The 12,252-nt window shown below is 40.9% G+C and overlaps 1 protein-coding gene across 1 annotated transcript in view; it reads right to left on the bottom strand.

Moving 5' to 3' along the window:
* Nucleotides 1–308: 308 nt before the first annotated feature.
* btbd8 (BTB domain containing 8) overlaps nt 309–12,252 on the bottom strand; it is a 30,501-nt gene continuing 18,557 nt past the window's right edge. The window contains exons 10-19 of the mRNA XM_056246234.1: nt 10,967–11,069; nt 10,218–10,400; nt 9,965–10,138; nt 8,268–8,397; nt 7,219–7,280; nt 5,853–6,438; nt 4,841–4,928; nt 4,610–4,731; nt 2,699–4,528; nt 309–883 (exon numbers count right to left, since the gene is read on the bottom strand). Coding sequence (XP_056102209.1) covers nt 348–883; nt 2,699–4,528; nt 4,610–4,731; nt 4,841–4,928; nt 5,853–6,438; nt 7,219–7,280; nt 8,268–8,397; nt 9,965–10,138; nt 10,218–10,400; nt 10,967–11,069 — 3,814 coding nt within the window. The 3' untranslated portion in view covers nt 309–347. The remainder of the gene's footprint in view (nt 884–2,698; nt 4,529–4,609; nt 4,732–4,840; nt 4,929–5,852; nt 6,439–7,218; nt 7,281–8,267; nt 8,398–9,964; nt 10,139–10,217; nt 10,401–10,966; nt 11,070–12,252) is intronic.

The following is a 12,252-nucleotide window of genomic DNA, read 5'->3' on the forward strand; positions in this document are numbered from 1 at the left end:
AATGTAAACCAGAACCACTTACTCTCTACACTCGGTTCAAAACATTTTAGAAGCGTCATCATTCAGAGACAAAAAGAGCAACAAGAAAATGCATTTTTTGGTATTCTACAAAGATTCAAGCAACACCCATCAAGTAAACAATATAACTTAGAAAATTGCCCACATGCAAAACAACTGCACTGAGGTCATTATTCCTGTCCTTCATATAGTACCTGTACAAGGAGTACAAAATGCCATGTAACTTCGCTCAACTTAAGCTGCAACTGATCTGTCTTTCTCCCCAAAACAAATAAGAAGCACAGAAAGGTCCCATCAAAACATTGGCTGTATTCCAGTCCAGGATGCCATCAGTGATGCGTTTCCAGCTCCACGATAGTCCACTCGCCCTGTGGAGAGGCAGCGTCCTCGGGGGAGAAACTGGTCACAGTGATGCTGGTGGTGGAGTCCTCCAGTGGAGAAATAAGCTCGGCCCAGCGCTTAAATGTGTCCTTTTCGTGATACAAGTAGTCCTGTTCATTCAAGCAGTCTCGAGACAAGGACAACGTCTGCTTTATCAGGTATTGTGCAAGGTTTAAATCCTCTGGGACTGAGTTTATGATGCCCAGATTGGACTCTTGGTCAGACAGTAGCTGTCGAAGCAGACTCCAGTCTTTCTCTGCAAACTCTCCGACTTCATTGTCCACTTCCTCTTTAACGTGCTCGGTCTCTACTCCTTTACCATTCCAATGTGACTCCTCCTGTTGGGGATCATTGCTCTTGTCTGCATCCATTCTTTGTTCGAGGGCTTCTCCCAGGTCCATCTCGTAAATGGGGGACAGGGCTTTAGACGACCGCCGGTCATGTGTGCAGGTTTGATCCAATGTGTCACAACCATCAATGTCCCCTAAAAATAATTGACAATACTGCACAATGACCAAGTGTTTTATCCGTATGTGGGCTTTAAAAACAAAACAAAACAAAACAAAAAAACATTTTCTTGAAGACATGCGTTGTTTCTAGCTCCACAAGATGTACAGAATCACCCCTAGTGCAACTGTGTCCTCCATGATGCAGTTAACACAAGCTTGAAGTACGAATCCTTTTAAAGACTACATAGATGAAAAAATATATTCTGTCTTAGGCAGTCATCACTTTTTAATTGTCATTAATCAAGATTTGATTCAATGACGCATGCATTACAAATAAGCAGATGTGCAAATCCAAAGTTTTCCATGGAGCAACTCTTGATTTTCCATGAAGTTTCCATGTTATCCATGGAACAACTTCTGAATTTAGGATAAGGATGGACAGCTGCCATAAAGGTGATGCACAGAGGAAAACCTACACTGAATGTGTCTCTTTTGTTCACAAGTGCTATAACAGTAAAAGGCATGTTTTTGCCATCTCCAGCATAACTTATGTTTTGTTCACACACAAAATAGATGAATTCTCTGGTTCTGATCAAACTGAGCATTTTCTCTAAGATATACACATTGAAACGTAAGCAAGCACGAGAGCTTTTTAGTTTGTTTCTTATTTTTTAACTTAAAGCTACACTGAAAATATGAGGGACATGCTGGCAAAGAGTGCTGCTTATTGCTTTACTTGGCAAACTCAAGATATGCTTCTTGTCAAGAAAAACTCAAGCAAAACCATTAACAGTGATTGGAATCATAATACAAGTGTGAAAAAAGAGAGACACAAGGAGGACCTTTTTAGATTTTTTTTTTTTAGAAAAACACAACATACAGAAAAACTACTAATTCTACAGAAATACACTGAATAAAATGAAATCTACAATGTAAAATCTAGAGTTGAAAAAATGGTTAACTACTACAGAACTACAAATGGCTTGATATATTGATGGCTTGAGAAATAAAAGAAAAAAATAACACACAGGAAGATGGATACAAACATAGATGGGATTTGAACAAAAATCAATAACAAAGTCTAGCATAAGCATGCAAGATTCCCTGGTTTGGATGACTAAACAGACAGAGTCTGGAAAAGTAAGACAGCAACACTCAACATCAATATTGAGTATAAAAAACATTGAGATCTAACACATTCAAAGCATCATGGCCTCTATAAGGTGTGGTCCTTTATGGGCAGTATTAAAAGGAAGCTTAGATCACTGTATGTTTGTGCATATATATTTATATATTTGAAGGCCAAGTCACATGGTGCTTGTCTTTTGCATAAAGATCTCTTATGGAAAAGTCAACGTATAAAAGACTTGGCCTATGAGTAAGAAGCTTACTATTCAGCATGGATAATAACAAACAAACAAAAATGATTGAGGACTTGGGTGTCTATATATTAAGTGCAATGGTACAACTGAGACTGCCCAGCCACACCACATAACAGATGTTCTACACCACACGCATATCGGTATATTACTGTAAAAAGTAAGCTTGTAAACTTGTTTGTTGAGTTCCTATAGCGCCACAGAGAAGGCATTTTAGTTGTGTTTATAGCTTTTTGAAGTATTAGATAGCAAACAATAGACATTTAAAGAAAAGGATTAAATGAAAGGGGAAAAGGGAGGCAGTAGTGTGCTACTTTCTAAATCAATGAACCATCAGGATTTACCCCACTGGATTTACCTCATTGAAAAAGAATTGTCAGAAAATTTGAGTTGAATGTGTCAGGATGGGAAACTGAGTGGATGTTTCTGAGACTGCAGTCAGGGGGGATGGGCTCTAACATTATACATTACCTGCTGGAGAGTGTGCAGGTGAGCTCACATTCAGCTGCGGCTCAGGTAAGTCTAGCCGCAAGTCAGCTTTCCTGCTGTCTATATGTTTGGTCTGGAGATTGCCATACTGTTCTGCCAGCCGGAGGTCCAGGTGACTAGGACGCTCTTGAGCAGGAACGTCACTGGTGTCTTTATCTTGCACTGGGGCATCTGATTGATTACATGCACCATCCTCCTGTGGAGATCCCCGGACCTCTGTCAGGAATAGCACAGGTTTGGGCTCCCGTTCATTTTCTTGGTGGTTAGATATCACTGTGCTTGTGGATTGCTGGGAGCAGTAGTCTGTCTGTGAATTGTGAGGTTCACTGTCAAAGACATCAACTGTCGAAGTCTGGGCGCCTCCTTCTTCGCATCCAAGCTCCTCACACTCATCCACCGAGAGCAAAACAGAGCGACGGAAGTTAGAAGCTGACTGGTACTCTGGTTGCTCATTCTCTTGGTCCGCAGGATCTTCAAATGCGAGGTTGACAATACCTTGGAACTGTGGAGGTGGCTCGTTAAGTGGGGGAGCCATTCCTCTCGGTAGCACCTCAACTTCCGATCTTTCATCTTCAGTCTCTTCCTCTTCTTCTTCCTCCTCCTCTTCTTCTTCTTCCTCCTCAGTGGAGAAAAGTTGGTGGTCCTGTACACTCTTCAAGTTTTTTAATGCAGAATCCATTTCACAAGGTTCCTCCTCCACTGGCACTTCATCTTTTCTAATCCACGATCGTGGTCTTTGACGCCCTACCTCTTCTTCACTTGTAGTCTCTGCCTCCCGTCCTCTGAGACGTACCTCCACACGTAGTCCAGCCCCGCTCTCGTACATCTTGAGCTCCTCAGGTGTGCTGGTGTCACTGCTGCTGCGGCCCAGAAAGTCAGGGCAACGCATGGTCCCACACTTTGAATTGCCACGCTCATGAGAGCAACAGTCATCATCCTGTGAGCCTCCAGCATCATAATCCTCCGACCGTGGCTTTATGTCATCAGAAGAAGTGGTGGCACTGCCAGTCTCTGACTCTGGGCTAACCTGGGGATGAAGCCCATTCCACGAGTCCTCTAGGGGTGTCTCAATGCTCCCTAGACTGCAAGGTGTATCAGGAGGGAAATCCTTTGAGGAGTTCATGGAATTGAGGCCCCGGTCTGATCCAGTGGTATGGGGTGGAACGGCATGGGCTGTGGCCAGTTTACTCCCGCTCACCTCACTCTGTTCAGAAGTATATGTATGCATGTCTGGAGTTAGAGTCTTCACCTCTGTGTTACGTAATTTACTCACTGGATCACTGTTTTTCTCCATATCATGAACCTTAGTGGAAGTTGCTGAAATACCCTTGGGAACCACCTCTGGCTGGTCTAGTATAGCCGGACTGACTAGTGAATGCTGCTCCATGGACAAAGGAACTTTGGAACTCTCTAGACAAGATGCAACTACTTCCTTGCTTCTTGTCTTACCTTCGGTAGAAGCTGGATTCTTCTGAGTAACCTTTTTTAAGTGTTTGGGGCTAGATATTGAATCTTTCACAGCAGTGCCTGGTTTTTTAGAGCCAGCAGGAGTTGAGTTTTTGACTGCCCCAAAGGATTTAAGAGATGATTTTGTTGAAAGTGTTTCTGGAGCCTTCTGTTTAGGTCCCGTTTTGTTTGGGGCAGCAAGCGACTGCTTAGAGGAAGATGTGGAAGCTTTAATGCTTTGCCTTGACTCAGAGATGGCCTTTGTTGTCTTCTTAATAGTTGAAGGTTTGGATATATCTTTCTCTACCTCTTTTCTTGGGGAGGCAGGCTTTTTAGAGCTAAGGGCTGAACCAGGTCTAGAAGAAGCTGTTTAAAAGAGGGAACAGAAAAGACTCTCATTAGTGTTAATAACAGTTTACCATTAGATCCATTCTGACTGTTTCTTACCGTGGTTCTCTGAAAGGCTTGACACCGTGCTCTTGCTCTTTGGATCTGAGCGGGATGCAGGAATTACAGGTACTGCACGGCTAGTTGTGGTAGGTTTAGTCTTGCTTGATTTATTAGTGGGGCTGTAGCAACACAATGAAGGACCAAAGATTGACTATCAATTGGAAGAAATAGATATAGTAAAAACAAGTGTAAGGATCGCAGGCTGGTTGCGTTCATAGAACAACTCACCTGCTAGTCTTTTCAGTGTCTGTTTTTTGGGCAGGTTTGGTAAGAGGAGATTTTGTTGTTGCCTTGGCTTGAAGTTTTGACCTGAGACCTACAATGTAAAAGGATTATTCAGTCTTTATAACAACGCAAAAATGTTTTTATAAATGACATTGCATGATGACAACATAGAATGTAGTTATTTAAAAAAAAATCCAAGCACATCATATAAAACATTTGCGTGTATATTTTAATGTATAGCCTATTAATCTAATTAAACAGATCATTATCAATTACAATCCTGTTCTCAACACGGTCAACTCAAGAAAATGTATTGCGTTTATTTCAAATGTATTAAGTTTTGATATTTGTTGTACCTCATAGTACACTGGCATATCCTGCAGTATCCCTGTGCTATCTAAACCCACATTCCTTAAGAACTGTGAGCAAGGTAACAGGCATGTACAATTTTAGAACTGCTAATCAGCTTAATGACAAGCTAACTCTGGCATACCCAGCTAAAACCTACTCTGCTGAGCACAGACTCTCTGACTCACAGGGGAGTCAGTACCAGGCAAACACTAGCTAATGAGCAAAGAAAAGGGGAGAGATACCCCTGGATTTCAAGATTCAGAACTTAAGAACATTCCTTCTCTCTCTATCCTTCCTTTCCCATTCTAATTTTCTAACTTTTATTAAAACTCAGAAGTACACATACTTTTACACATACATACTGTAGCTTTTACTTACAGTGACAGAAGAGTAAACAATTGGGGGTAATCTGAGAAACTAAGGATAGCTTCTTGACTTCCATGGACCTAAAGCTCTGTCTTGCTTATTTAATTATAGTGCTGTTTTTAGGGCTGATTTTCTCCTTAGACAGTTTTACTAAATCTGACTTTGCTGGAAGCGAAGCCAAAAACATTTGAGCTGGAAGCTTCCACTTTTCACAGTAAAAAAAGAGACTAGCTTGAGATGAAGTAGAGTATCATTAAGGGATGTGTGTGGTGTGAAGGTAAATTCTAGGTAAATTCACCTGTTGGAGTACTGTGGCCATTGTTGCGAGGACTCCCAGCGCTGTTGTCTGGTGAGGTGCTGCCAGAGTTAGATGGAGTATTCTGAGCATTGCTGGCTGATTCCTGAGGCAGATCTTTCCCTGACATTGTGTTCTTCGGCAATTTTACTCCTTTAGCATGGCCTGTTGAGAGATCAGACCCAGCAGAGGAAGACTTTGGCCTTGCTCCTGGGTTTGGCTTCCTGTCCAGCACCGTCTTCCCTGTAGGTGAACTACGGGCACCTGAAGTGGAGGAATTCTCCCGAGGAGCACCACCACCAGTGCCATTCAATACTGGTTTAACAGTAGATGAAGTCTTGGTTTTAGCTGGCGTGTGAGTTGGCTTAATTTTATCATTCTTGCTTCCAAGTGAGGTGTTGTTACCAGATTTTGTTTTCCCAGAAGGAACCGTGTGAGCTGTTGGCCCTAGAGCATCAGACTTCATGGTGCCTGATGCTGCAGCTACAGATCTTGCAGGGGAAGCACGTGGACCCTGTGATACCTTAATGGGACGATGAGTAGGGCTATCACATGGAGATGAAGTGCCCGAGAGGCATTTTGTAGGTTTCTGTTGCAGTGAGAGATATGGAGAGAGAATGAAAGACCATGATGGCTTTGTACAATATTAATCAGATCAGCAACCCATTTGACAGTAATCTCAAATATATAGGAACAAAGCACTATACCATGACCTTTGGATTAAAGGCTAAAAAGTATATTCTTGCAAGTCAAAGAAAATCATAACTTAAGGACAGCTGTTTCCTTAGCCCAATGTCTTTGTATCCATCTCACTTAGGTCATATATACATTTTTTTTTTTTTATTGTAGCTCAATAATAAGACCAAAAAAATTAAATAAACAGATGTTCACATCCTCTTAAAGAACATAATTCTCAGATCCAATCCAACTATGTTTTCAGGATCAGTAATTCTGCAGCACAGATTCCCTGAATCAACCGTAAGGTGTGTAGGTGAGCTCACATTCAGCTGCGGCTCAGGTAAGTCTAGCCGCACTCATCTAACACCCATTTAATGTCAGTTCAATCAGCTTGTCTATCAGTAAAAGAAAACCTTCTTTTTTTTAATGGCTGATGCAGATACAGATATCTAGAAAGTAGGTTGGCTGAAATAATACGAATGAATACACAATACAATTTGTTGCATTTACAGTAAAATAACATTGATTTGTATACATTTACTAAAGAAAAAAAAATCTGTATATTGGTTGATGCAGACAATCTCAAAATGATCAAATATTGGCTGATTAATCAACCTGGGGACAATTTATCTGTCTTTAGCCAAACATTTCTCACATTTTCACCAAAATAAGTAACAGAATAAAAGATCACCTGGGAGCTGGTGAGCACAGGTTTTTTTCCAAGCCTTCTGCAGTCTCCTTTATCAAGAGCAGCTGAGAGGGTTGGCGGAGGGAGGAAGAAAATAAAAACTAATTTTAGATTACAGACAGCTTCAGTTTAATTAGAACATCCACTCCTGCATGATCAACATTTGCCAAACATTTCCTCAATCAGACACGCACATACTTGCATACTTACAATCAGTCACAACCCCAATCAGTAAAATAGGCAGTGCAGCTCTGCAGAGAGCCACTGATTTCCTACTCCTTCATCTCAGATAGACAGCGCAGATCTAGCCTTTGATCATCTCACAGCTTATCCACAGCATCTTTAATATCATCGTAAAAAAACTAAGATCTAGCCTTTCTTCCCAGCAAAACAACTGAGCTCTGATTTCACTGCTGTCATACCAGAAAACAATCCAAAACATGGATCAAATATCTCCTGTGAAGGAATGCAGCTTGAGTGTTTGTGTTCGTTGATGCACAGCGGATGCTTTGGATATGTGGTGGAATCTTTAGAAAGCAGAATGTAAGCATGATCTTGACACCCAAAGCATTGCATAATTTATGCACAAGCATATATGTTACCACTTGAAGAATAGAACAACACAAAATCCATTGTATCTAATTGTGGACCCCATTCCCCAGCCCCCTCTGGAAATAATGTTTTGATGTGTTTGGAGTATTCTAGCCTTAATGGTCAAAGCATCACAGGATCATATTAAAAAGATCCGTTCTGATGGCTGTGTTGATGGACTGACAGGAGCTGGAGGTTATCCAGCAGGGTTTCTCTCACCAGCACTGGCAACCCACTATCCATGCAAAGGAGGGCTCTTCATCACTGCACTGGACCATTAAAATAAATAAATAAATAAAATAACACCCCCTTCCTCCTCCTCACAAGCGCAGTCTGCCTTATGTTCTTCTCTCTCCTCTGATTTATTCTGCACTTCTCTTCCCACATTATTTACATTTAATTTCCATTCCTCTTTCTGTTGCTATTGCTAAAGTCTTACCTTTTCTCATTTGCCTCCTTACCTGCAAGTATTTTTTCCCGATATCTGGGTTGTAGAGTGTCCCATCCTTGAGTGTGCCGCACTGCAAAGAAGGACTGAAACAGGAAGGTCCAGAGCCTCGTGCGCAGCAAACACAGCTCACGCCTGAATGGCTACCAGAGGGACAGAATGAGTGAGAGAGGGTGAGCGAGTCAGTCAGAGAAAGAGAGAGCGCGAAGGAGGGAGGGTGGATACAACAGCAGGAGAAGAGGAGCGAATCAGCAGCTGCTTCAAAGGCTGGTTGTCTTGGCAACGATTGCCGTTGCCTCCCTCTACCGTTAACAGGATCCTCTCCAGCTAAATGGATGATGTCACTAGCAGAGGCTTGTGTTCACGCCTTCTGCATCGAATGTTCATTAAAAAAAAAAGAACCTCTGTATCTTTCAGATCCTGCCTCAGTCTTTCCATCCGCAATTCATTTCTCCCCCTGCCCCTCCCTGCTTCTCTCTATAATGGACATGGAGCCAGATTAGACATGGCCACACCCATGACTCTTGGTCTTTCTCAGACTAATCCATTCTGCTATTTCCCCTGGGATGTGAATTAAATCACAAAGAGACAGGAAGCGACAGTGATGGCCAGAGAGAAATAAAGAAAAACATAAAATGACAGAGCGAGGCCATGAGCATGCATGAGAAGTGAGGTTGTTTACTATGAGCTTTTCTATTTGTAGTGTCACTTTACAGTAATCCGGCCCAGGCCTGGACATGGACACGAACATTATAGCGAGTTTAAATCCCAGGATCAAATGAAGCACTTTGTACATTAAACACACGGGAAAGTGCTCAGCTGCAGGAATGCTTGAAGCATATGGGATCTATTCATCAAGTATATTAATTACTACATCACTGCTTCAGTTAAAAGATTCAAATAAACATGTACATTTTAATGCATATATTTATTAGTGCATGTTATCCCAACTTAAAAAAAAAAAGTTGTCTTCAATTTATAATTTGTGAATAATTAATAAGTTGTCTTCAAAAATTAATAACTGAAACGGCTGTTCTTTTCAGTCAATGTCACAAACCCCTCTTACTTTTACAACAACTTAAATTCAAACATCCGACCACAATTCTGGAATTTAACACGCAATGGACAGAAGTGCCACCATACTTTGAATATCCTGTTTCAATAGGAAATGAGATTCTAGAAATAAAAACATATGTGCATACTGTAATTCCAGACGTAAATCCAAAAGTAAACATATTTGTATATGCAAATCCATGCAAGATGAATTCTAATTATGTATTCCTCACATTTACTTTATATATTGACCATAATACAACAGGCAGTTCTGAAAATGCAACAATCGTATGTGATTGTCAGAGATAATGGAAAGATAGCTTAACAATTTCCTTTAGCTGTGACTGCATTCACAATACAGTCATGGCCTCTCATGGTGTGTGTGTTTGTTTAGATAAAGATGATGTCTCAATATCCATGTAAACTCTGATCGAGAAATATAATATAAATATATTAATTATCACTTTTTATAATTAATATAAACATTTTACTATTAAAATAAATATGATAAATCACACTAAATGAATGTGTAAAACTGACCTCAACTTTATTGCACTGACTGATTAAAAGGCTCTGTTAAGATCAGTTTAAATAAACGATTAATTTACTAAATGAACTGTAATGAAATGCTGGCTTTTAGTGTCCTGTTTTGTTTACCTCCACTTCCTCCTGATTGGCTTGGTCTTCTGTGATCATGTCTACCTCACTCGGGTCCCCACTCAGCCGACTGACAGCAGTGAAGAGGTCACAGCAGTTCTCCACAGTAACACCCTCCCGCACAGCTATGCACACCTTCCTCAGTAGAGTGGGGTCACGTGTAAACTCCTCTCTCTGAAACAGTACACGTCTGACGGTCATAGCTGACAAGACATCTTATATCTTAAGTCTAAACTTCATCGATTGGTCGTACCCTTCGGAGATCGTGGAAGGCAGCGGTGTGTGTGACCTGGGCCAGGTGTGTGACAATCATCTGCAGACACTCCTCTTGCAGTTCGCTGGCCAGACTCAGCACCTGCTTGGCCCATTTCACCTCCGGCAGGCTCCCGATCAGCTGCTCGCAGCCACACAGCACAGATACGACACTCTGCACCGTCTGAAAACCAGAAATACACATTCTCATTCATAGATCCATCTTCCATAGTTCTGACACATAGTGGCAGGACTGTTAGTGACTGCAAATTTCCGAGTGTAATCCAATATGCTTCAGCGGTGGTTTACACCAAGGCTGGAAGTCAAGAGAGGGAAAGCCCAATGTTACAACTACACTTGGCAGCCGCTGAAGGTCTGTGTGAGTGAGAAATTTAGGGGACTGCCAGACTATGGATGAAGTTAATGAGCTGTTCGAGGCTTTGCCAAACACACACACACATGACCTATAATTGCTCTTTAGTCAATGGCCATCCTCAAAACAGAGGCCACAGCTCATCTCATCAATGTCTTATTGTGCAATTAGTTGCAGACAGCAGCAGAAAGACAGTGAACAAAAATTGTTGTCTATGTTGTTTCCCATGAGGAAAACGGGATACAGTATAAAAATACTAAAGTATTGTGAGAAATAGTTTTACAGTAAGATTAAGGGGTCAGAAAATATTATTAGCTCAAAATATAAACAAAGTCAAAGGGAAGACCCCACCAAAATAGAAAACATATTTTACACACCATGTTTTTGCTGACTGTATTAAGGCAATCTTTCTGTAGTTCTGGAGGAATGAGGGCAAAATTCCTTTCTGACCAGCACTTCACGAAATGCTCAGCAACCCATCTGTGGATTGAAACGCACATCCATGAGTGTAGGCGGTTTTCATTCTCTCTTTACAGCAAAAGTCCAAAATTATTTCCTAGCAATTCCTACAAATGCAGTTTTGTATTATTTCCCCCACCTGTGTCATTTCAAACCTGTAGTTTTTTTTCTTTTGTTAAACAAGTAAAGAAGTTATTTATTCTGTCAGACTCGAAAAAATGTCAGACACAAAACTACCATAGAAGTGTCAAAGTTATCAGTAAAAAAACAATGTTCCTCTCACAAAGCTATTGTACAACTTTAGAAGTGTCTTTTATTGTGTCTTCTCCTTTTTGGAGTGTAACTATCAGCATAAATTTGTGTCAGTATAACAAAGAGCAGCCCAAATATTCTGATAAATATTCATGCTAAAAATACGTGTGCAACAAAATAATTGTTATTTTTGGATTGAATATTCCAATGATTTAGGTTAGTAACACAAGGACAGTAGGTTCAGCTGATGCTGGACTGGCTCTGAACTGAAAGCAGCAGTGCTGCGCTGGTCTTATACCATCAGATCCTGATGCGTGATTCTTCACCCTCCTACCCGCAGCCGAGGCGGCGGCAAAACATCAGAGAAACAACACACACACACACACACACACAGTCTCTCTCTTTCTGTCTCTGAGGCACTGGAAAAATCCCGACCTACATTCACACGCCTCCATGAGCTGGTTTACCGCAGTGCACTGAGTTTAGAGCAAAAATAATTAAATGACAGAGTTGGGTAATTAAGTAATGGCGATGGTAAGGAATGATTAAAGGTCAAAGATTTCTTTGGAATCTTTGGACATTTAGTCATTCATTTTTACATCTACCTGTGTTCCCAGTACAAAATTAGAGTAAAATAGAGGAACGATTGTATTGGAAATATTTTTTTTCATGGCCACCACAATCTAAAGATGGAAATAATTTTTCATTCATATCAATCTTTTTTGCACTGCCTAGAGGTCCTCGTCCAATTGTTGACGTACAGTCTAATATACCAAGAGCGAAGTCAATATTTGTTGGTACAATACAGGGTGCAAATACTTTTCAGTTGGTCTGCCATGTGGCAATCACGAACAGCTCTGCTAGAGAAATATAGGATGCAAGACAGTCAAATGAGCTTGCCTATTGTTTAAAGTTCAAACTTTAATGATTTAAAGAAATCAATTTAATCCAC

This window comes from Rhinichthys klamathensis, unplaced genomic scaffold (assembly GCF_029890125.1).
Source record: "Rhinichthys klamathensis goyatoka isolate OS25496 unplaced genomic scaffold, OSU_Roscu_1.1 h1tg000036l_1, whole genome shotgun sequence".
NCBI classification, from domain to species: Eukaryota; Metazoa; Chordata; class Actinopteri; order Cypriniformes; family Leuciscidae; genus Rhinichthys; species Rhinichthys klamathensis.